The sequence below is a fragment of the Trichomonas vaginalis genome, chromosome I (assembly GCF_026262505.1).
Source record: "Trichomonas vaginalis G3 chromosome I, whole genome shotgun sequence".
In the NCBI taxonomy this organism is placed as follows: Eukaryota; Parabasalia; order Trichomonadida; family Trichomonadidae; genus Trichomonas; species Trichomonas vaginalis.
The window spans coordinates 22332225-22356872 of NC_067203.1; the positions used below are offsets into that span (position 1 = coordinate 22332225).

Genomic DNA, 24648 nt, shown 5'->3' on the forward strand with positions numbered 1-24648 from the left:
TTAGAATATCCTCATCAATTTTCATTGGATAATTTTATTTCTCAACCTTAGAAGAAAATTTTCTTATAGATATAATCTATTTTATATGTTAATGTTAAATGTAAAATAAAAATAGCTGGGACAGGATGCGAAAAGTGAATTGTGATATGAAATTGTGAGAATCTCCTAGAATATTTTGACTACTTCTCTCGATTTTAAATTTTACATACGCATTTTGTCCCCAAGTTTATCTGTTGTGCTATTTGTAGTGTAAATAAGTTTTTTTTTCTCCATGCACCACGAAGAGGAGCTTCTGATTTACTATCATTATTGTGTTAATTGCTCCAAAAATCAATTCAATACCTTTCAAAATTTGAATACCAAATTTAAGTGAAAAGTGGCATAAATCATTAAATTTCCAATTTTTCGATGCGTTAGTATCCAACAATTTTAACACTTCTATCACTGAAAGCAATTGCGCTTAGGGCTATAATCACAAGTATTGTAGCTGGAATTAAAGGTTTCTACGAAATGTTACGCAATACAAATAATGAAGAATACTTTAATTCGTTCATTTCACAGCAACCAATGATTTCTTGTTATAAAATATCGTTAAACCACTATAGTGAATGGAGACCACCTGATGAAATTATACAAGAAAGGTACAATTTTAATTATGGATCATGGAAATATCGTCCATTAAATATTGCGGATAATGAAGGAAAAATAGTTATTTATCGGTTGAAAGAAAAATACACTCTAAATGATGAGGCAATAGAAAGATACAATTATTTTTTGCAAAACATAAATCGGGGAATTAGTAACCGCGTTAGAAGGTATACTTATGATCCATTGATTGTGGACGATGACCCTGACACACGTTTGGTTTGCATAAACAAAAAGAATTCAAGAATATTCAATTTATTGACAAGCAATTTTGGTGTATATTTATATCTATTTTTCAGAATTCTTGGATTGTATCCGATTTCTGAAATGATATTCTTTAAACTAGTTGACGAAGTAATTGATATTACAGTTGAAAAAGTGATCTCATTAGATAGAAATCAATTTCCATTTAGATACAATCAACATGCACCTGGAGCAGAAAAACTAGAACGTAGATCGAAAGATGAAGGTTATATGGGCGTTTTTGATTATTGGTTGAACAAAATATTATTGGGATTAGTATTGGTGTCAGTTTATATGAATGTGGCTAATGAAAAATTGAATGGTGAGCCGTAGTCGGTTTGTCAAAACCCCCAATTTTGATCAATTGTGTTTTAAGACTAAACTTTTTTTTGTATACTTCCATATATAGTAAATATTTTTAGCTATTTTGATTGATTATAGATATGATATATTACCATATATCATATCTGTAAAAATCATGGAAAAATATCTCGATACCAAAGTTAAAGGTGCGAGTGATGCCCTAAAGATGATATGTAAACATCACAAATATAACCTTATTAGAGTTCAAATGTATGGATCACCCTGATTCTCAGTACTCAATATGATGGAAGGTCTATCGTCTTTAGGGCCCCTTAAATGATTAAAAGAATTGTTAAATTTTATTATTTTGAAGCGAGCCTTGAATTGTGTTTCTGTTTTAAATTCTCAAAGGAAATCCGAAATCATCAATTTCGTTTTTCAAATAATCCTTTTTGCATCGTGTCTGGTGAAAAAAAATATTTTTTTTTCTTGATGCACATTCAAGAGGAGTTTTTATATTACTATCTTTTTTATTTAAGGATACCCTTACGTGTCAGATTTTTTGCGCATACGAAGAAGTCATGCTAGACATGAGCTATAAACCTGAAATTTTAGCAACATATTTAAAACTTTTTAAACTACAATACACTTTAATATTCAAGAACAAAAATATTCTTTTTAGAAATTACATAATTATTTTATGTGAAATCTATATAAAAACATATTTTGCGAGCGTAACTTTTTTCTTTATAAGCACCTTATATGACTGATAAACTGTGAAGGCACATAATTGTTAATTCATAGAGTTGATATGTTTCCAAAATTGAGAGGAAATTTGAAAATTGAATACCCTTTCAATTCAATTTTCAAAAGATATCAGCTCCTTCAATAATTGAAGGACGATTTTGATCATTTGCTCTTAAAACAAGTATGCCATGGAGAAAAAAGTTACGCTCGCAAATCTGAAATATAACTATCATATAAAAAAATTAAATTTCTAATTTTTTACTCTATAGATATTATTGGCCACTTGTGTAATGCATAAAAGTTTATGTCATATGCATACATTTGGAAGTATGGGAGACGAGGGAAATTACTTCTATGAGGCACTAGGATTTTTAAAAATTTCTCTATCGGACTCACCATTCAATTTCTCGAAAATTAAAAAAAATCAATAATAGCTAAAATGTATTATGCATAACAAATTTTAATGTTACACGGTATTTTTTGAACTTCATGACATGAATTTTCTTTATATTATTTTTTTTTTGGATTTTCTATGATTTATGCGATAGGCTGGAACAACATTGTAAGTGCAATGATATCATTTATAGAGAAATCTAAAACTTCAGCATTCAGAACTCGCAACCACAAAAATATTCATTTGCTAAGTAAGTAATGTTGATTAAGTTCGACACTTAGCTTTTATACGTAAAACCAAGTGTGTATTGTTATTTCTTGTTAAATTATTGAGAAAAAAATAAATTGTAAGAGAAACGATACTGATTATTGAAATAATATTGAGGGTAGCTGCAGATTTCTTCATTAACATGCCGGAAATTTGTTAATCTTGGTTTTCTATCATAAAATCTGTCGAAGAATCTAAAAACGGAGATATGAAATAGAGATCATGTAAATCTAGAGTATCCTGTCAGAAAAATAGACTAAGCATGTAACCCTTTTTTGGTCATAAACACTTTTTACCACTTAGTCATACAGATGATCATTAAATTTAAACGAGCACTTTTTGTCAGAATTTATTCTTTTACAAAGACAGAAGATTTTAGTATTATTTAATATTAGTGCTGTAGCAAAATTCAAAAAACGGTGAAAATTCAGTGAATTTGTGAATTCACATTTTTTTTTCGACATTTTTCTTGATATATCCATGCACATTAAGAACACAGCTTTGATACGCTTAAAAAAGCATATTTCATATGAAATTGTTAAAGAAATAAACAATTTATATAAAAATTGCACTTATGGCAGTTTAGATATATAATTTATATATAACATATATACAAATCCATAGACAAAGTGCAATAACTACAATGTTGTAGAAAATTACAGCAGAAATACTGACTTTTTGAAGGATAATAAGAATTCTTCTAAATGTTGTATTTTTATAATTTGATTGATTTTTTTACTATTTCATTAATCTTTTATGAATAATAATTATTTTTAATATATGTGCTATTAAAATTTCAAATTTTGACTAATATATCTAAATTATCTGAACGAAACATTTAGAAAATATCATACTTACATTGAAATAGCAAGTAGAGCATATTAATAGCAAGTTTCTTGGCTTTATATCTATCATCTATTGTTGTTTGATCAAACAAAATTCACTCTATTATATGGTGTCAATTAATTAAAACAATTTTTAATAGTTATTTATTTAGTGCGAATAAGTGCAAACTCATAAATGAATAACTTAATAGTAGAAATGAATTATCTGATATAAAATCTCACATTTTGTCCATCAGAAATACTTTAATTGCATACGCATAACTATTAGTAATACGTCTGGAGTGTCAATTAATAACAATCCCACAACAAGTAAAATTCAGATTTTTATTAAACTTATTTTTTCCTAAAAGTTTTCTCAAATTACTATATATACATATGTGGATAAAATAATAGTAATATTGTAAAAAATTAGATAATTTTTTTTATTTGAGAACCTCTCAAAAGTTCATTCAATTTATCAATTGTTTCAGTTTGATGTATATTCATTTCTGGAGCCTAAAACTTTAGCAATCATGACAATATCATATTCTCTTTCTAACTACGCAATGTAAGGGTATCCTTAAAAATATAAATGTTATTTTTTCTTGATGCTCATTCAAGAGGAGTTTTTATATTATTATCTTTTTTATTTAAAAATACAAATTTTATTTTTTCCCCTTTGTATCTTGAAAAGGAGTTTCTCAAGCACTATCTTTTTTTATTTAAGAGTGAATGTAGGCCCATTTGACAATAATTCAAATTATAGACATCGGCGCGAAGTGCTCTTACCACTTTCGGATATTCTTTGTCAAAATTAAAAATAAAAATATTGTATTTAAGGGTACATTAATTCCTTGTCTTTAAAGTCAGATGGGCGTAAGTACATCCTTAGTGATTGAGAGAATTCCAGAAAATGATAAATGCGATTTTAAAACAAAAAAAGATTTGATTTTAAAATAGTAAACTCTATAAAAATATTATTTTATTTTGGAAACAAATCAGGATAAGCGATCTGAAGTTTCTGCAATTCAAGAGTGATGATGTCTTTCTTCACATAAACAGCGATACTTGCTTTAAATATCATTCCTCCGTAAACAAACCTTGTTCCAGGCACTTGTATCAAACAGCCGCCTTGTTTGGAGTTCTTTATTGCCTCCTGAGCCTTTTCAGACAAATCTTTGTTTGATGCTCCACTTGGACCACCTTCCAAAAGTTTCTTCACGTCTTCAGGAATGACTTCTATGATCTGTCTAGTTGCGTGCGGTGTAATAAATATGGCACCGTCAGCAGATGGATATATAGTGTCATCTTTCCGTGTAAAAATGTTTACACCACCGGCCACGACGTTTATTTTTTGACAGCCGATAGAGGACACTAATTCAGAACATGGTTTACAAAGGATGTAAACGTTCTTTGCGTTGCTCTCGTTGCGCGCGAAGAGCTGTTCGCTTGGGAAATCCTTCAGACCGTAAAGATCCTTGATCTCGTCCCATAGTTCTGGGAAATTTTTGACTAATGGAATAAATGGAGCTTCTTTGACTGGTTTCTGGGGTTTGTCGCCAGAAATGCGGTCGAAATCTTTCAGCTTCTTAAGAACAGTTACAAAGAAACCTCCGGAGTTCTCGTAATGCGGGAAAAATCTCATACAATTATTTAAGCCTTCAACGCCAGAAGGGAACATCGTTTTGGATACTTGGCCTTTGAGATTATCTGGTACGTCGCTATGGAGCTCGTATCTGAGCATTTCATTTGGATTTTCTTTTGATACGGTGTAAACTGGCCAAGATGTGAGGCCACTATGGCGTTTGAGGGTTGGGAATATTGAGGAAGTATCTACTATCTCTACGCAACCTGGGATTTCTGAAAGAACTGAACCAATTACGGCTTCATCTTCAATTGGGTTCATTGAGCAGGTAGAGTAGACTAATGTGCCACCTACTTTGAGTAATTCGAGGCCTCGTTTGAGAATTGCGCGTTGTAAGCCGTGCATTGCTGTTGAATTATTTGGTTTCCAAGATGAAGCAACGTTTGAGTCTTTTCTGACTGTTCCATCGCCTGAACATGGAACATCTGCAAGTATTTTGTCGAACTTTATGCCGAAATCAGGTAAATATTGTGCTGCATTGCAAGTTACAAGAACTTTTGAAGTTCCGATCTCTTGGACTTGATGTAAGAGTGTGTAACAGCGTTTAAGATCGATATCGTTAGCAATAACAAGGCCATTTCCTTGAGAAAGACTCTCTACAATCTGAGATGTCTTTGAACCAGGGCTAGCGCACATATCGAGTATAACATCATCCTTAGAAACTTGCATGAAGTGGTGTGGAATCATAGAAACAAGCTCTTGACGACGAATATAACCCATTTTGATATTATTTCTTAACCAATAGCGAAAATCAGCTGTAGACTCATCTCTTCTGAATGCAGATTCTGTCATATCAACTTGGTAGACAGCGCCGAATTCTGGAGGTAAAGATGTTTTCTTTTCACATTTAAATCCTTTAGATGTTAAATTTTCGAAATGTTTTTCTGTCTGCTGGCATAAGTCATCGAAATGAGGTGTGTCTTTAGCGATTCTGAAGACAATTGGAAGAGGAGTTTTGAAAATCTCTTGCATTTGCTGATTTTCTTCCTCACTCATGATATTTGGAACGAATATATCATGATAGTACTTCAAGTACATGTCTGAGAATTTGGCGACCTTTGGTGCAAATCCTTCTTTTTCCATGGAATAAAAGTGACAAAATTATTTTGATACTCTTTTTTTATTCACTACATTGAATTATGAAGCTGTTGAATTATATGTCATATATGTTTTTTGTTGCATGATCTGTTTCATGATCTATATGGAAGGTTTGTTGACATATAGATTCATTGATTATATATTAAGTATTATAATAAAGGTAAGTATTGTCTTTTGCTTTGTACTCATTTTAAAGAAGTGTGGATGTGTTTTGGAACCCCAATTTAGTAGAAATACATTGTTATTGTTGTATCTTTGATCATTTAAGCATTTAAAGCTTTATATTTGTATTCATATACTAACTTCTTATATATTGCATGAGTTCGTATATACAATACTGTGATTTACTGATAATTATAAGATTATCATGAAAAATTTCAATTTATAATTAGTTTCATCTGTCAAATAGTTAATGTAACATATCAAAATCATCTTGATTGGCATCATGAAATGCAAAATGGAGTAATCCATTGGATCAAATTCTTTTATAAAAATTATTTGCTCACATCAAGAATAATATTTGTTCATTAAAAAAAAAAAAAAAAAAAAGGTAGTGGGGCCTCCAGGCACTTCGTGCCCTCTAGCCCTGAAGATGTTTAGTATAACTTTGTCCGGACAAGTAAGGGTCTATCGTCGCTACAGGAAAAGTTACAGGCGTTCCAAGGAAGTATACTTTGAGAAGCCTTCTTCTGGGTCGAAAACATTATATAATGTGTCGCTTTTCACAAATTATATATGTTTTCATGTTTTGTCACTTTTCTGTCACTTTTCAGGAAAAAACATTTTTATTATTATATATAAATGAATTTTACAAAACCACCGTTACCATTCTTTGGAAATAAGAGTAGATGTAAAGATATTCTATTGAGAGAACTTAAGAAACTACCGAATGGTCTAACATTTGTAGATTTGTTCGGTGGAAGTTTCTATATATCCCATTTGTGCCATACAATATTCCCAGACTCAAAGATTATATGCAATGACTTCGACAACTATATGGACCGTCTCAAACATATACCAGACACAAACAATATATTGAAAGAGTTAAAAGAAAAGATACCTATAGGTAAGATGGAACGTATACCATTAGATAACAAAAATATTGTGAGAGAGGTTTTGAAAAAAGCAGAATATATAGACTGGGATAGTATATCTGCTAGACTATTATATAGTGGTTCTATAAGAGTTCATGACATTGAAACACTTATGTCAAACGTTTTATATCTTAACTATACAAATGTTTTCAAAGAGGACATAGAAAAATATATTGAGGGTATAGAGTTTGTGAGATGTCGTTGGACAGAGTTGTATGAAAAATATAAAGACAAGGAAAATGTTTTCTTTATAGTGGACCCGCCGTTCTATAACACATGCGATTTTCAATACCAAGTAGACTGGACTTTGAGAGACTCTTTAGAAACTTTAGACGTTTTACATAACCATCCATGCTTTTACTTTACATCCGATAAAAGTGGTTTGGAAACCGTTATGAGATGGTTAGAGGACATACATGACTATGAGTTTAGATATGACAAGATAGAATATGAGAGAGGTCCTATAAACCGGAGAAAGTGTCATAACAAAGAAATTTTACTAGTAAGTAAATGTGGTTTGAAATAGGACTACTTGTTTTAGGTTTTTTCCATTGTGTCATTTATTTATTTGACGTGGCAGAAAAATACAGAGAATATGAAGATGAACCAATGCCTGCAAATGTTCAGTATATGTACTCGTAAGAGATATTTTTATCTAATATTAAATGGACGCACAGAACTTAGCAAATGCACAGCAACCTGGACAACCAAACCCAGAGAATATTCCAAATGAAGTTAGAATACAAACTGCAATGGCAAACTATGGTCAAGTGCCAACAGATGTACAAATGCAAACTGCCATGTCAAATGACGCTGCGTTAGGTTTGCCACCATGGTATGCAAATATGAGATGGAAAGAGTTTTATACAAACCCTGAAGTGGGATATAAACAACTTTATGCAGATGACGCGAACACAGGAGTTGACCCAGAATATGTTTTCTACCAGAGGAGAAACAGAATGTATGAGCTCCAGTTAAAGAATGCTATGGAACTCAACAGGAAACGTAAGAGACTAGGCGGACATTAGATTTTTACACGTAGTAAATGGGTTTCTTTGGAAGAATAGGAAACTTCTTTCGAAATGTTGGAAGAGGTATATGGAATGGAATAAAATCTGTCGGAAGAGGAATTTGGAACGGAGTCAAAAATATTGGTAAAAGAGTAGGTCAGTTCGTTGGTATTATACCTAAAGACCCTGAACCAGAAGAACAAGCTCCTGTTATACAACAGCCTGAACCTGCACCACAGTCTAGTTGGCAACCAAATCCAACACCTCAACCGTATTAAAAAATTATATTTTTACCGTTCGATAGTAGTTGTATATGAAACTAAGTTCTAAGTAAAACGCATGGTATAATGGAACTATTCTCTTTCTTCCATCTGTTGTAAACCATACTTGAAAGTCTGAAATACTTCCACTTGGTGGTTCATATAGCTTTGTAGGTTTTTCGTAAAAGTCATTTGCCAAGCATAAAAAAGAGTTTTGTGCACCAGAAAATGAAGCATAAACTATAATAGCATCTGAGTCGAAAACATTTTCATATGTTCCATTAGGGTTTTCGACTTCATAAAAGTCCGGGTGTACTGGATATTCTGCAGGCTGATTTAACATCCTCAGAAATCTATACCATGCCAAGTTGTTATATTTTGTAGAAATATAAACGTTTTCTCCAAGGTCTTCTATTCTATTGATTTTAACAGTTGCATTTTTCCTGTCATATATAATATCGAGATGGTACTCTCCCTCGTCAATGTTATACTGGTTTGCATATTCGATATAGATGTCGTTTATTTTTTCTTGAAAAGCTTGAAGAGTTGTTTCTAAGTTTACAAGCAAACTAACTTGTAAAAGTTTTCCCTGTTCAAATTTCTCATACATACGTTTTTCTTTGTTATAGTATCGAACTACAAAACCGACTGTAAATGGGAAACCATGTATGGCTTCTGAAATGAACTTCATTCTACGAAAGCCAATAGCTTTTGTGACAGATGGGTCTCTTAACCATCTTAACGGGTAGTCAAAACGATAGCCTTCATGCTTTACGGTCTCTGTCTCAAACTTTTGACCGACATTCGTAAAAAGTTCATCTAATGGTTTAGTTGTAGCAACTCTTGAATTTTCTTTTTCTATTGAAAGCATATTTTATCTAGAATAAAAATGTCAAATGAAACAGCGTCTATGAGAGAAATACAACACAACCGACAACTCATTATACAAGCTCTAAATAAGAACACAACAAACTTTTCAAACTATTCTAAGATATCTGAGTCATTGAAAGAAGGAAACTTAAAACTGACATTAAACCCAATGACAGATGAGTTTCTGTTTCAAGACAATAAGAACCATACTGTTTGTATAAATCCAACAAAAGGAACTTTAAACGAGAAACCTATAAATGAACTTCTTTTGAAAGCAGATGTTGACAACAAAGCAGACAAAACATATGTAGACGATGCAATAGCAAAAGAAGAAGAAAGAGCTAACAAAGCTTATGCAACAAAAGAACATACTCATCCTGAACTAGCAGACAAAACATATGTTGACAATAAAATGTCAAGTGAAGTGACAAGAGCTGAAAACGAATATTCTAAAAAGACTCATATACATACCATTGCAAATATTACAAACTTACAAGAAACCTTAAACAGTAAAAGTGCCGTTGGACATACACATTCTATTCTGAAATAACAGACTTAAACGTTAGCCTTGAAAGAAAGCAGATAAAACATATGTTAACGATGAGTTAGCATGTGTGGCTAGTAAGTTAGAGAAGAAAGCAGATAAGGAATATGTGGATGAAAAAGATAACGAAATGAAAGAAAGGGTTGACTGGTACCATGAATGGACATCGAAGATTTTAAAAAGTAAAGCCGATACAGGATGGGTTTCAGGATGTTTAGACCTTAAAGCGGATAAAACATATGTTAACGATGAGTTAGAGAAGAAAGCAAATAAGACTCATACACATACAAGTTTTACAACTTTTACAGCAGACGACATAATATTGAACTTTGACCTTGGTTCAAGTGCACCTTTAGAGAATCCAAGTACAAGCGTAAAAGATACACTAAACAATTTAGATAACAGTTGCAGGAACATTGAAAGTCATGCCAGAAACTTTGAAGCATATGAACTACCAGCAATGTTAGATAAGAAGGCTGACAAAACAGAGCTTCAAACATTAAAGACAGAAATGCTTCAAACATTATATCCTATAGGCTCTATTTATACGTCAGTGAACTCTACCAGACCAGAAACAGTACTTGGTTTTGGAACTTGGACTCAAATAGTCGACAGGTTTTTGTATTGTGCAAACTCTTCAAAGGAAACAGGTGGAAGTAAAACGATTTCAGGTGAAAATTTACCTGCACACAGTCACTACATAGATTTAAGTACATCTCAAGCAGGTTGGCATAAGCATAAATTTTGGGATTGGTCAGGAATGACAAAAGGTAAAGGATATGATGTTAAAGACAACGTTCAGTTTGCTATAAATTGTTTCTGGGGTAACACTCAGGGAGATGGAAACCATACACATCGCGTTTCAGGGTATACGCAAACAACGGGACAAAGTAAAGACTACATGCCACCTTACATGACAGTTTACGCATGGTATAGAAATGCTTAGTCGTCATTTTCAACTTCTTTAGCATATTCGTCAGGAGTTGTCTTATATTTGTTAGGAACTGTCTTTGAAAGTATACACCTTGAACTTTGACAAGTTTGAAACGAGGTCTGACAAGTAGTTTTATCTTCTGCTTGCAGTGTGTACATTTTGCCATGTTTGCCTAAAACTTCATAATATTCTCTTGTATACTTTCTTCTATTTTTACGAACACGAATGTGAGTACCTGTCGGGTTCCCATTGTTGTCATAGTCAATAGTATTTTCATATGGGTCGCGTTTAGGTATTTCTATTTTTACTTTGTCACCTTTCTGAAGTTTGAAGCCCGGCATTCTTTCTTGTTTGTCTCTTTTGACTAAATTATTAAATATATAGTCTTTCTCTAAGTCAGGGTTGTTTTTCATTTCTTCGGGGAGTGGTTTCCCAAACCTTTTTGTTTACGGCTATTGTAAATATTTAAAACTTGTCTCATCTTTGCCATGGAGAAGTGTCTATATTTGTCGTCATATGACATTTCATTTGCTTCACCACCTTGTGGTTGGTTTAAGTCTCTTAACAATTTTTATACAACCGTCAATGACACCAAGAGCAGAATGGTTTTGGTCGACAATGAAATATTGGTTTACATTTTTTGAACGCAGATAGTTTTTTACATCGTCTGATTTGAAAGAACTTTCACAGTCAGATGTTAGTTTTGTTGGATGGTATTTGTCAACAATATTGTCAAAGCTGCTAAGATATCTAAAATATTTTTGGACTGTAATGGTATGGCTTCACAGTATCTTGTGTTTTGACCGACAAATATTAGCCAGTATGGTGGTCCATCTGTTCTAACTCTCGGAATGTTTTCCAAGATATCCATAAACCAAGCATTTGGTGTTGAACTAAAGATTTTTTACCATGAGTGCTTTCTTTGTCGCTTTAGAAACATAGGGGTCCTTGTTTGGATTCGTCATTTTTTAACCCATAAGAAATGGGTTTATTTGGCGCGTTAGCAGGAGTTGCATCCAGATTTTTACCCGCAGTGGGAACAATAGCCAGAGGTGTATTTGGAGTTGGAAGGAAGATTTTGAGTACATTAGGTATACTTAAAGAGAAAGCACAACCTATTATACAAACTGTACAGAAAGGTTGGGATGTAGCACGAGATGCAACAAATCTTATTCCAAATCCTGAAACAAGAGGAAAAGTTCAAGGATGGATGGACAATGTAGGAAGACAAGCAGGAAACTATTATAACAAAGCAAATGACTACTATAACCAAGCAGGACACTATATGGACCAAGGTGAAAGATTCTTTAACAGAGGATATAACCATGCACAACAATGGGTAAACAATAACCAACCTCAACCGCCTCAACGTTGGGGAATGTAAAGTTTTTTACTGAGATGAAATGAACAATACAGCATTGAGACAAATGGGTTCAAGATGGATTTGTCGGCTTCCAGCAGTTACACAACGTGTTTGTCAAGTTCTTCCTATACCTCAGGAAGTTTTAGACCGACTTAAAAACAACAACAACCAGTTGAAAACAAACCAAACTAAAATTTTTTACTGAGATGAAATGACCGAAGAAGTTGAAACGGTAGATTTGACACCACAAACAAAAAGTTCAGAACCATTGTCAAAACCTGTCAAAGAACTTACAGATGAAGAGAAAAATTCAATAATAGAAAGTGCCAGGTCTGGAAATACAAACCCTAACTACAAAGTCACTTTTCATAAAAATGGAACGGCTAGTATCTCAAAAAAGAAACAGACTCTCACAAATAAAATATTGAAGTCTGAAGGAGCTTTCGAGACAACAGATGGAAAAGTTTACTTCACTGACCAACAGTTCATTATAAAACATCTCATTGACTTAGAGTCGAAATATTCTAAACTTTACAACAAACACAAAAGTTGAAAGGAAAACAAAAACAAATGGCATATGATATTTATGAAGATGTTGACGACACAACTGTTCCTGCAAGTGAAGTAAAGTCAGAGAAACCGAAAAGTGACGAAAAACCGATAGAAGAAGAAAAACCAAAAACTGAAGATAAACCAAAACCAAAGTTTAGTTTCCAAACTAAACCAAGTCAACCTTCATTAGCTGGTATGGGTTGGCGTCAAAGACTTATGGCAGCAGGCGGTTATGTAAAGTAAAGAAAAAAATATTTTTTTATTTTTATAAAAATGCCCCCATATAGAATGGATAGAAAATCTGCTAGAATAAAAGCAGAGTTGCAAAGATATGGTTGGAGAGTTTCGAAGAAGTTTAAATATAGGAAGGGAAGACCCATAAAAGTCTATGACAAATTGTCTGGTCTTCGCTACGAAATGGATTTGGAAACAGCACGTGCAAATTATCCAAACAGACTAGAGAGGTTAGAAGAAGAACGTCTTATGGACATGCCTTTCGATGTTAGTGAACCTCAAGTTGAAGGACACGACGGCTTTGCCAGATTCTACTGGAAACATGACGAACAATTGCATCCTTTGAGAAGGAAAAAGGAAAAGGTGAAGACGCACATGCTCCCATGAAAAGAACAAGATATGCATATGAGAAGTACCGTGAAGTTAGAAGTCAAATTACTTCTGGTCGAACCTTTACAGTAAACTTTGACGAAGGAAAGAACAAAGAAGGCTTCATGGGTGTACTTGCTGCCATACAAGACGGAAATAAGAAAGGACACAATCTCAGATTGACCATAACAGATTTGGATGGTCACATTTACTATGCATATGGCAATGTCACAACAGCTGCAATGCTTCTTGACGCTTTCAAGACTACAAAGAGAGAACAAATGGTTGACTCCGACTCAGACATTTTGAATGCAATTGAAGGAATTGCAAGTGTCAAGTTCGAATGGTACCAACCTAACCCTCAAGCAGTCAGACAACATGCTGGATACTTCCCGTTCAGAAATAAGTCTGACATTGACTTGACAAGGTATGGAATTTACAATTCAATTGAAACAATTGTCAATGAACCTTGTATTCTTACATGTCTCAGGAACTCTGGTCTTGTTACAGATGAGAAAATGAAGTATCTTGAGTCATGTGTGAAGACAAGGTACATTCTCAGAGGTCAATTGGCAAAAATTGCACCGTTGGCAAATGTCAATATCCGAGTCAACATACCTACAGCTAAAGGTTCTTCACATGACGACTATGTTGTTGACTTCAAATTGCCATGGTTGAAGATTGTAATTGTCCACAACCACTTCATGTTGAACGAAAGTCTTACAAACCCATTGTTCGGAAAAGGCAAGTGCAACATTGTCAGAGCTGTAAACATTCTTTTCGAGAAAGGTTTGTTGGAACCAATTCCAGATGACAAGCTGACAGAAACTTTTGTACCAAAAGACGAAACAAACTTTTCACTGTTAGCAAGACCAAAAGTTGTTCCAGACAAAGTTCTAGTACAAAAGAATACACAATTCCACAAGGAGTTGGATTGTTCGGATACCAACCTGAACCAGAAGAACTTCCAATGAGGTTGCAAGAACTTCAAGATGCTATAAACAAACTTCCATTGAGACATCCAATTGACGTCAAATTGTATTGGAGAGCATCTGAGTTAGGTCAGAAGGTTTTATATGAAACGGGTTGCTTCGACGATGTTTATGAGATAACAGGAGAAGTTTCTCAGAAGATAAGAGACTCACTTGAATTTCCACAAACTGGACCAATTGGTTGTGACAAGTTCGACTCAAAAAAAAGATATACTATGTCGACCTTAACGCTGCGTACATGAGGTTTGTCCAATATATTCCGACTGGAATTCCAAACGAAGATGGTGAGTTCCCGGGAAGGAACTATACAGTTGGAAAAGTCATACAACAACTGTATGATATTAGGAAAGCTTCAAACCCCAAACTTGCAATGACACTCAAATTGCTTATGAATTCGACATGGGGATATTCCATTAAGAAACCTCAAGAGATGAAGAGTAAACATTATGAGAAGGTCGACAACTTTGTTGAAAGGTTTTCTCCTTTTGTTTTGAAGTACGAGTTCACTCAAGGTCAAAATGGCTTAGTAACCACATTAAAATCTATTGTCGAACATTGGTCTTACCCTCAGTTCGCAAAGGCAGTCCTTGACAACTACAACAAATTCTTCTCCGAAGTCAAATCCAAAGTTGTGGTTTACTATGAGAACATTGACGCACTCATGACGAACGAAGAAGGGTACAACAAACTCATTGAAATGGGCATGGTCGGTGAAAAGATGGGTCGATTCAAATTGGACAAAATTTTCACCGAAGTTCATGTCCTCTCCAAGCGTAAGTACTGGGGCATACTTGAAGACGGCACAGAAATAAAACATTGCATGAAGTAAAAAATTGCATGAAGTAAAAACGTTTTTTAAACCATATATTTTTACATATATTAAATGCTTCAGGTTGAAAAACAAAGAACAAAAGTAGCAGATACAAAACCGTTAGACTATATCTATACAAATGCTGGTAGGACTATTTCAGATGAAGAAATTTCATCCCGAGTATACAGGTTTGACTATCCAATTCGTTGGCTTCAAAGTCCTTCAGATGCAAAGGCAATAGGATTTAGAAGAGTTTTGTTTCAAATAGAACTAACGCATTTATGTTCGCAGTATATTTTCATGGGCAGTATAAAGGTTCTGATGGTCTAATAGACAAATTTGACGAAATGAGGATCTTTACAGTTCGTTCAGACGAAAGTCTTGAGAAAACTCTAAATGACTTTCCAAACTCAAATGAACAAATACTATTCGGGAATTTCAAGAAAAATACGACTCTTTACTAAATGGAACATACTATCTGAAACTAGAATGACAAGATGAACTCCACCGTTTTCATTTCAAAAGATTGAAATTAACCCTCCAAGAGATACAGAGTTTTTATTTTGGAAAGTAGACAAACGTTCTTGGCACAATTTCTTCGGTTACTAAACCAGAACGAACCATTACCACCAGATGGTCCATTTAAATTTATACTTTCCACCAGCAGATTTTGACAGTTTATAGAAAACGTGTTTGACCCTCAAATGTTATGTGTCATGCAAGTTTCAGTTCAAGCAACAATAGTTTTCTATGTATTGGTAAGGACTTTTATGACTTTGCTTCTAAATTCTACGAACCACCTAGTAACAGTTTCTCTGACTTTCAAGTTTGGTTCACAACAAATGGTGTGCAACATATAATACCATTGTACTATGACTTTTATCTCGAATTGTCTTTCATATACAACTACGGAAAAGTGCTGAAAAAGTATTGAAAAATATATTTTAGGTGAAGTGGTGAGATCTCACCTGTTTTTTCACCTAATTTTTCACCCGTTGAATTTTCATGAATTTTCCCGAAATAAAAAATAAAGTTAGTTTTTTAAAAAAATATTTTTTATTTTTATTGTAAGAACAGTAATGTCAGTCGAAGCAAAAACGTTCACGAACAAATCTAATGGCGAAACATTCACAAAAGCACTTACAACGGTATTGAAGTCTTACGTAGAGACAAGGATGGTTATATAAATGTAACAAATATGTGTCAGCAGTTTAGGAAAGACTTTAGAAAGTTGTTGGAAAATAAGTCCTGGGAAGAGTATTATAAGGCATTTTGTGAAGAATATAGCAACCGCCGGAATTCCGGCGGTTGGTTTTTATACAAAATTCATGCAGGAATTTCTGATGAAATCAAACAGGTTAGAGGAACGTATGTAGACCCAAGACTTATAAACTATATAGCAATGTGGGCTTCTCCAAAATATTGCATAGCAGTTGGAAAAATTATGGACTCCATAGACAAGAAAGTTCATGAGAAATTAGATGAAGAAGAACTTGAAGATACAGTAGAGAATGCTAAACCTTTGTTCGAACAAGAAGTTAGAAAAATGTGCGAAAAACAATTTGAACATGAACGTGAGATATGTTATGGTTATAGAGATTCTCCATACGAACTAGACCAATGGGAACAAGAAGATTTAAAGAGAGAATTTAGAGAATATGAACTCGCTAAGATAGCATTTGAAGCTGCAGAAAAGAAGTTAAAAGTTTGGGGTCGTTTTGTAAAAAAATATTGTGAGTAAATGAACCATTTATTTTTATTGAATTCACCAAAAATAAAGTTTAGGGTAGAAGGTTAGATCTAACCTCTTTTCTCACCTCTTTTCTACCATCGTAGAAAACTCATGAAAACAATTTATTTTTGACACTTTCACAAAAAACATAAAAAATAAAGTTAGTATTTTTAAAAAAATATTTTTTATTTTTATTGTAAGAACATGTTAGCAACAACAGCACCAAACTCTTTAGTTATGAACCCAACTTCAATGTTAGTAGAGATGAAAAGCTTCATTCCTTCTTCATATACTTTTGAGACAGAAATCCAGAAGATAAAGCAAGAACTTCTCCAAGGAGATTTAGACTGTAGTGCGAAAGATGAAACAAATGAACAATATCTTTATGAAATGCAGGACCTCATCGACCATCTACCTAAACTTCCTAAAATACAACAACAAAAGCTTACTATTCCAGAATTTGAAGAAATTGAAGTCAGACCAACCGACTCAGTAGAAATAAAGAAGTTCATACGTAAGGTTAACTATGAGTTTCTTGGATTTCATTGCAACCACAAAGTCATGGACAAAGACTGCGATATGGTATATTTCATTGACATATATAAATCTGAAGAATTTAAGACCTACGACAACTTTGTTTCGTTAGTTGCTGAATGTGTATGGCAGATAAGAGATAAAGATAGAAGAGGTAAAATATGGAACGAACAAATAAAACCAACTGCTTCAGATTTAAAGAAAACCATTGACGCTATAGTTGTACTTGCAGGACAAATTTCAATGTACAATGCTAAAATGAACCCACAATGTTCTAAATGTAAAGCAGCAATGAGGAAATATAACTACTCCGTCAAAGAGATAGAACGTATGCGAAACGACTATGCTGACTTAAAGAAAGAAGCAGAGAAACCAGCAGAAAACAAAATGGACATGTTAGCATTTCTAAACAAAAACTATCCAACAGCTGACGATTTCCTTCTTTCAGATGTCAAGAAGAAATATAAAGAAACATTCGGCATTGTGAAAACATTCGATGTACTAAAAGAAGAAATCGAAGCCACAAAATTGTTTAGAATTTCAAATATACATCGTACAATTCATGTAAAACGCTTATAAAATAACTGGGGTGAAAAAAGAGGTGAGAAAAGAGGTGAGATCTAACCATCTACCCTAAAATATATTTTTGCTGAAAAAAATGACCAAATTTCATTATATAACTGTTATTTTTTTACGAAGAGAACTTTGACACTTCGTCAAAAAAATCCCTGAAATCGTGAAAAAATGACCAAATTTCATGAATTTCCTCATATGTTTGCTACCCGAGGAAAACCGAGGATAGAGATTCCGTACGAAAATCGTGAAAAATTGCGACCCAGACTTTTTTCGGGGTCGCCTAAAACTCATGAAAATCGTGAAAAAATGACCAAATTTCATTATATAACTGTTATTTTTTTACGAAGAGAACTTTGACACTTCGTCAAAAAATCCCTGAAATCATATCTTTTATACAAGATAGAAAATCTTACTCGCCTAAAACTCATGAAAATCGTGAAAAAATGACCAAATTTCATTCTATAACTGTTATTTTTTTACGAAGAGAACTTTGACACTTCGTCAAAAAAATCCCTGAAATCATATCTTTTATACAAGATAGAAAATCTTACTCGCCTAAAACTCATGAAAATCGTGAAAAATTGCGAGTAGTAAAAAAAACCCAGTCGCCTAAAACTCATGAAAATCGTGAAAAAATGACCAAATTTCATTATATAACTGTTATTTTTTTACGAAGAGAACTTTGACACTTCGTCAAAAAAATCCCTGAAATCGTGAAAAAATGACCAAATTTCATTATATAACTGTTATTTTTTTACGAAGAGAACTTTGACACTTCGTCAAAAAAATCCCTGAAATCGTGAAAAAATGACCAAATTTCATTATATAACTGTTATTTTTTTACGAAGAGAACTTTGACACTTCGTCAAAAAAATCCCTGAAATCATATCTTTTATACAAAATAAAAAAAATAACGCTAGTTTTTTTAAAAAAATATTTTTTATCTTGTATGTAAGAAACAGAAAATGTCAAACACTGAGTTTGAAACAGTTAAAAAGATAGACAATGACACCAAAATGGTTAGAATAGGTGATTTAAACGTAAGATACTCAAAGAAATACAACAAATATTCTTTGTCAGACATTTTATCTCCATTTGGAAAGAAACCGAAGGACTGGGTTGGAATTGCTTCAACTCAGAAAATTTTGACAAGAAATCCTGAGCTTATGATATCAGTAGCATTTCATGGAACAAGAGCATATCTTATAGACAAAAGTCTTATACCAATAGTTTTGTTATGGTTAGACCCAGTTGTTGGATATAACTTCATAACATATGGTTCATTCGATACGGAACGTTGCAGTGAAGGCTTACTTTACATCGTTCAGAAACCGAAGGACTTCAATACAAAAAGATATAAGATAGGAAGAACATATAATATAACTCAAAGATATGACAGTACAGTCAATAGAGTCAAGGTTGTGTTTGTTAACGATATGAGAGCTGCTGAAACAGAACTACTTGAAAAGTTTGAGAAAATGTATGGTGCTCCCACGAAAGGTAAAGAAACGTTTGAAGTAGATGAGATAGGTAAAGCTATAAAATTATTTGACGAAGTTGCTGAAAAATACATGTAAAGCGTTTATTTTTGGTCTTTTGTGAAAGTCAGGAAATAACGCTAGTTTTTTATAAAATATTTTTTTTATCCGGAATATAAAGACAGATATGACAACAACAGAGAACACAACAACAGTTATAGTCCATGAAGCTATAAATGAAGAATATGAGTGGGTTCAGTTTAACAAACAACTCCGTCTCATTCGTTCGGTCAAAGACGATATGTACCAAATGCAAAGTATTTTGACAGCATGTTTTGCTCCAGATACTAAGAAACCACAAGACTGGTTTGAATTAAATAGCACTCATGAACTCCTCAGTGAGTTTGAACATGTAGAACTTAAAAAGATGTACCAAGACAGACAAAACTTACCATCACATCTAAAAGGTATATATGTTCATAAGTTCCTAGTTAGTTCAATAGCAATGTGGGCTTCACCTCGTTATGCAATCTACATACTTATGCTACTTGACGAACTTTGTACAAAGCAGAGAGAAGATATGATGAAAGAAGACAAAAGCCTTCAGAAAAGAATACCACGTTCGGTACCAAAAGGAAAGGAAAAGAACTATAAGTATATGATTTATACTGAAGAGATGGAAAATGAAGAAGACAGAGATATGGTTATGTTGCATTTAGTCAGAAGAAACAACAAAAGCTTTTACGACCTTGCTAAGATTTACAAATCTGACAGAAATTGGTTCTATCGCGAAAACTTACCGATTTCAATGACACCAAATGAAGATGTGAAACAAATAGTTCAAGATACGTTACCTCAAACACACTATATGATATTAAAGGTTGTACAATTCTTACCTTCAAAGAAGATTTGCCATTGTTAAAGGAAAAAATAACAGAGTATTTTGACAACTTCAAACAAGTAGGGTAAATGCACTCTTTATTTTTACGCTTGACTTCAGATGGCTCAGGTAGCTCTATAAGGTAAATTGTCTTGTCAAATCCTTCTGGCATTCCGAGTCCTTCCATCCGACAGGGAAAAAAATTCCCTTCCGACAGGAAAAAATTTTCCTGTTGTCCGTCCGTAAACCATTCAAATTTTCGAAAATTGAGAACTTTTTGGTCGAACGACAGAAAAAATTTTTCCTTCCGACAGGAAAAAATTTTCCCGACAACTGGAAAAATTTTCCTTCCGACAGGACACAAACGAATGTCCGACGTTCCTCTTCCTGAATGCCTTCCAAAGCCAGAAGAACCGACAGCCCCAGCACCACAACAGACTTACTAAGACTAACCATTTATTTTTACGCTTGACTTTTTACAATTTGAACTTTGTTTGCGTAGATATGAATTCTGAAAGAAGTATGAGGGTCTTGTATGACTTTGTACTTCTCCCATAGTTCATGTCTGTCAAACTTACCTGCCATGGACTCTTTCATAAGTTCCATGAAATCGTCTTCGGACAATCCGGGGAAAAGTACAATGTCAGTAAGTATTCTCTTTACATCCTTACTTAAACTCTTTGCTGTCTGTACACAAATGACAACTGAGATGTTAAAGTGTCTGAGCTTCTTAAGAATTCGACACATGTCTTGTTCTCTGTTCTTTAACAAAGGATGAGAAGCAAAGTCATCTAAGATAAGAAGACATCTATGAGGGTACGTTTTCCAATCGTAAGATTGCAATTTCTTCGAAATGTATTCTATCTCTTTCTGTTTGTTTCTGAAGTGTTTCTTCTCTAATATTCTCTGCATTTCCTCATTTGGGTCTTTAAACTTCGAATTGACATACTCATTTATAGCATTGTACTTCAAAACTCTTCTTTGGTACTTCTTTATCCAATCTAACAACTCAGAGTCTTTTATACATACTAACTTAGACTTTTTTATAATATCTTTGAACGAATTGACGGTTTGGTCAAATTGACCCGAAGTACTACAAATGACAACTAACTCATAGAATGGGTTCTTCTCATCTAGTTCTTGTTGTTGTGCAGCCATTTTAAGATAAGTGAAAGTCTTACCCGACCAGGTGGTGCAATTAGACCTGTTATACCATTCTGAGCAAATAAGAACTTGTCATGTATAGGCTTTATCTGAGCATTTTCTAACTTCCTCTTGTTCTTGTTTAAAACATTCTCAAATTTCTTGTCAATGTCAGCAAACTTTTTTTCTAACATATTTTTAGAAAAATTAAAATTTTTATCTTTTAGAAAATGTCTAGCGATTTCGCTATCTATATTCGAGACAAACTTTTCGACAGCAAAACATCTGTCGACCATAAAATCTTACATAGTGTAAACAAGAAAGGTGAATTTGTTCTAAAGTTCTGTTTCTGGGAATATGACAAGAACCATAAAACATTAAGCAGAGCAGTCTTAAAATTTGTCAATGACAGACTTGTTGACAGAGATGACGCCTCTTGGAGAGATGAAGTCCAACAAAACTTCTTAGAATGCAAAGAAGACACATGCGCTGTTCTTGAAGATGAAATAGAAAACAGAATAGAAGAGCTATTAAAGGACAAAGAACTTTTACAAAAATATGGTTCTGAGAAGTTTGACATAACTCCACCAGAAAAGAAGAAGAGAGAAAAGAAAGAAAAGAAAGTAGAAGAAGAGAAGAAAGAACCAGAGCCAGAGAAGAAGAAATTTGACATGTAAAAATAAAATTTTATTTTTAGAACATTTCTGGGTCAATGTCAATGTTCTCTTCCTCTTTAGGAGCAAACACTGGCTTAGACTCTAAAATCTTTTTACCCAATTTACCTTGAACTTCAACTATCTTAGACTCATAATATTCATAGTCGTCTGCTTTCTTTGGTTCATAAGGTATAACAAGTTTGTATGCTTTGCCTTCTTTAAGGTTTGAGAACCTTCTGTCAAAACTTTCTTTGACTGCTAACAAACCTTCTATGTCTAAGTCTTCAAATTTCGCACCATTTTTAGTCACAATAGCAAACTTAACTGGTTCGATGTTCCAAACTTTGCTGAATGAAGACTTTTCAAAATGGTAGAAGTAAACATTCAAATATGTGAATGGGTCTAGTTCTTCTTTAAGTCCTGACATGTACTTGTTTACTGAGATGAATTTTGCCATCTTTTCTATCGGATAAAAAAATATTTTTTTTAAATTTACTCATAAAAATTTTTCTTTGTATATACACCATTCTGTACGTCTAAAAGACTTTTGACATTTGCCAAGAATGTTCGTTTAGACGCTGTCATATAACCATATTCTTGACAATACTGTTTATACGAATCGTACAATGACCTTTCATCTAAACACTCAAAGTCAGTTTCATCTATGAACAGTTCATATACACTCTTGTTTGCTTCTAACAATGTTTGTCTCTCTTCGGTATGTGGAATTTGTCTTGGATTGAACTTAGAAATATCTAATGTCATGAAATATGAGAACAAGTGGTTGTAAAAGTCAGATGTCAAAGTTTCTGCTAAGTCGTCAAAATATTCTGTATCTTGCATATGAGAATCTGACGTTCTGACAACTACATATCTTCTGTCAGAACTTTCTAACTTCATCGGAACAACATTGTTTGAAACCATAATGAAATTTGCAACATTTTCACAAACTCTTTGGTCTTTATATTTTCTTTCAACAACTCCAACTTTGTCTGTTATAAGACTCTTCAAAGCATCTGAGTTCAAAACTTTTGTTGTATCTATACTTTGAAGTTCGTTACATACTATAAGTTTCATATTCTCTATTGAAGAGTTAAATTTACCGCAGATGTTTTCTAAGTTTGTCATATTCGGATTCGAATAACCTTCTAACAGTTTGCATAAGATATCTGTAAAGAATGTGTTCTTACCTGTTCCTTGTTTTCCAATTATAATGAGAGCAGTTTCATTTTTAGCACTTGGATGTTGTAAGATGTTTGCAAACCAACATAAGATATACTCATAGACTCTTTCGTTTCCATTGCATATAATTTCTTTGACATGGTCTAACCAAGCTTCTATAATATTTTCTTTCCATTCTACTTGTTCATATTTATATCCAGTGAAGATAGAATAGAAGTTTGGAGAAGGTGTATAGAACTTTATACCTCGAACTGAAAAATCTTCTAACTTTGACAATAAGATATCCCAAGCATCTAACATCTTCATACCAACTTGTACGACTTTTATTTTCTTAAGTTTCTGTTTACATTCTTGTTCTGAAACTATTGTTGCTCTTGGTTTGTTAAAGACTACATCCCATTCTTTCATAACATAACATTCTGGGGCAGAGTCGACATAAATGACTAAACGTTTCAAATTCTCGACTGATTTGTTATAGTCTCGAAATGGACACATATTTCTGAATGTTTGGAAGTCATAAAAATCTGAAACATCTATTCTGTACATTTTTATAAAAATAAAAAAAATATTTTTTTATTCTTGAGCTATTTGTTGCATTTGTTGTTCTTGAGCTATTTGTTGTTGAAGTTGTTCTTGTAATACAATACTTTCACCAGTTGCATCTTCCAATTCGAAACTTTCTGCCGTCATTGACAAATACATAGGACATAAAAGTTTTACAGGAACAAAGTTTGCGTCAACTAAGGTTAAGTTTATGTTTGCTAAAGTGTTTGAGTTTACTAAAGCTGAAAACTCTGCATTCGAATGAACAATAGGCAAACCAGCAGAGAATGTGTTATTTATACGCATAAGTATCTTTTGGTCATAGTAGTTTCTGTCGACATTCGAATAACACTTTGAACCTAAGTTTGAAACAATATATAAAATAGGTGTACTTAAAGTCAATGGAACAGACATTCCTTGTATGACACCTTTTCCTGTTATAGGAAACTGTTGGTAGTAAAAACCAGATATAAGTTTTGTATTATAGCTCATATTGTTTATAGTAAACTCAGTCGGACATCCAAACATAATGAAACTGCTCTAGTTTGCAGCACATTTACACCCGTCCTTAAAGTATTAAAATAAGTCAACAAAACCTGTTGGTGGTATATCTGAGTAAGTATCTTCAAAGGAGTATTTTTTACCATTCACAACAATAAAATCTTCTGGTGTCAAAAGAGCAAAACAAGCTTTAGTCGTCATTGTGTTTAAGGTTAGTTTACAAT

At 33.2% G+C, this 24648-nt stretch overlaps 13 protein-coding genes and 3 pseudogenes across 16 annotated transcripts, besides 2 other annotated features; 10 read left to right on the plus strand and 6 right to left on the minus strand.

The window, feature by feature from the left end:
• Window positions 1–1209: 1209 nt before the first annotated feature.
• Window positions 1210–1406: a mobile genetic element.
• Window positions 1407–4366: 2960 nt separating this feature from the next.
• TVAGG3_1030680 (NCL1 related NOL1/NOP2/FMU SUN domain-containing family) lies at window positions 4367–6151 on the minus strand (the record flags this gene model as incomplete). The annotated part of the gene is made up of 1 exon (XM_001320905.1): window positions 4406–6151. The coding sequence occupies one exon, from the start codon at window positions 6149–6151 to the stop codon at window positions 4406–4408; it is 1746 nt and encodes a 581-aa protein (XP_001320940.1).
• A 1774-nt stretch (window positions 6152–7925) lies between these two features.
• Window positions 7926–8288, plus strand: TVAGG3_1030690 (uncharacterized protein; the record flags this gene model as incomplete). The annotated part of the gene is made up of 1 exon (XM_051255165.1): window positions 7926–8288. The coding sequence occupies one exon, from the start codon at window positions 7926–7928 to the stop codon at window positions 8286–8288; it is 363 nt and encodes a 120-aa protein (XP_051080739.1).
• A 17-nt stretch (window positions 8289–8305) lies between these two features.
• TVAGG3_1030700 (serine threonine-protein phosphatase family) lies at window positions 8306–8538 on the plus strand (the record flags this gene model as incomplete). Its single annotated transcript, XM_051255166.1, has 1 exon — window positions 8306–8538. A coding segment is annotated over one exon (233 nt), but the record flags the coding sequence as incomplete, so codon positions are not given.
• Window positions 8539–8552: 14 nt separating this feature from the next.
• Window positions 8553–9401, minus strand: TVAGG3_1030710 (uncharacterized protein; the record flags this gene model as incomplete). Its single annotated transcript, XM_051255167.1, has 1 exon — window positions 8553–9401. The coding sequence occupies one exon, from the start codon at window positions 9399–9401 to the stop codon at window positions 8553–8555; it is 849 nt and encodes a 282-aa protein (XP_051080741.1).
• A 453-nt stretch (window positions 9402–9854) lies between these two features.
• Window positions 9855–24648: part of a mobile genetic element that runs on past the window's edge.
• On the plus strand, window positions 12453–13036 carry TVAGG3_1030730 (annotated as a pseudogene). Its single transcript has one exon. A coding segment is annotated over exon 1 (584 nt).
• Window positions 13082–13932, plus strand: TVAGG3_1030740 (annotated as a pseudogene). Its single transcript has one exon. A coding segment is annotated over exon 1 (851 nt).
• Window positions 14367–15217, plus strand: TVAGG3_1030750 (annotated as a pseudogene). Its single transcript has one exon. A coding segment is annotated over exon 1 (851 nt).
• Window positions 16644–16940, plus strand: TVAGG3_1030760 (uncharacterized protein; the record flags this gene model as incomplete). The annotated part of the gene is made up of 1 exon (XM_051255168.1): window positions 16644–16940. One exon carries the CDS (start codon window positions 16644–16646, stop codon window positions 16938–16940), a length of 297 nt encoding a protein of 98 aa, XP_051080742.1.
• On the plus strand, window positions 17136–17939 carry TVAGG3_1030770 (organellar and viral DNA polymerase type B; the record flags this gene model as incomplete). The annotated part of the gene is made up of 1 exon (XM_051255169.1): window positions 17136–17939. A coding segment is annotated over one exon (804 nt), but the record flags the coding sequence as incomplete, so codon positions are not given.
• Window positions 19208–19618, plus strand: TVAGG3_1030780 (organellar and viral DNA polymerase type B; the record flags this gene model as incomplete). The annotated part of the gene is made up of 1 exon (XM_051255170.1): window positions 19208–19618. The coding sequence occupies one exon, from the start codon at window positions 19208–19210 to the stop codon at window positions 19616–19618; it is 411 nt and encodes a 136-aa protein (XP_051080744.1).
• On the plus strand, window positions 19707–20222 carry TVAGG3_1030790 (KilA, N-terminal/APSES-type HTH, DNA-binding family; the record flags this gene model as incomplete). The annotated part of the gene is made up of 1 exon (XM_001318761.2): window positions 19707–20222. A coding segment is annotated over one exon (516 nt), but the record flags the coding sequence as incomplete, so codon positions are not given.
• TVAGG3_1030800 (protein of unknown function, DUF4106 family) lies at window positions 20862–21557 on the minus strand (the record flags this gene model as incomplete). Its single annotated transcript, XM_051255171.1, has 1 exon — window positions 20862–21557. One exon carries the CDS (start codon window positions 21555–21557, stop codon window positions 20862–20864), a length of 696 nt encoding a protein of 231 aa, XP_051080745.1.
• On the plus strand, window positions 21773–22219 carry TVAGG3_1030810 (uncharacterized protein; the record flags this gene model as incomplete). Its single annotated transcript, XM_051255172.1, has 1 exon — window positions 21773–22219. One exon carries the CDS (start codon window positions 21773–21775, stop codon window positions 22217–22219), a length of 447 nt encoding a protein of 148 aa, XP_051080746.1.
• TVAGG3_1030820 (protein of unknown function, DUF4108 family) lies at window positions 22236–22655 on the minus strand (the record flags this gene model as incomplete). Its single annotated transcript, XM_051255173.1, has 1 exon — window positions 22236–22655. One exon carries the CDS (start codon window positions 22653–22655, stop codon window positions 22236–22238), a length of 420 nt encoding a protein of 139 aa, XP_051080747.1.
• Window positions 23094–23926, minus strand: TVAGG3_1030830 (uncharacterized protein; the record flags this gene model as incomplete). Its single annotated transcript, XM_051255174.1, has 1 exon — window positions 23094–23926. A coding segment is annotated over one exon (833 nt), but the record flags the coding sequence as incomplete, so codon positions are not given.
• On the minus strand, window positions 23954–24337 carry TVAGG3_1030840 (uncharacterized protein; the record flags this gene model as incomplete). The annotated part of the gene is made up of 1 exon (XM_051255175.1): window positions 23954–24337. One exon carries the CDS (start codon window positions 24335–24337, stop codon window positions 23954–23956), a length of 384 nt encoding a protein of 127 aa, XP_051080749.1.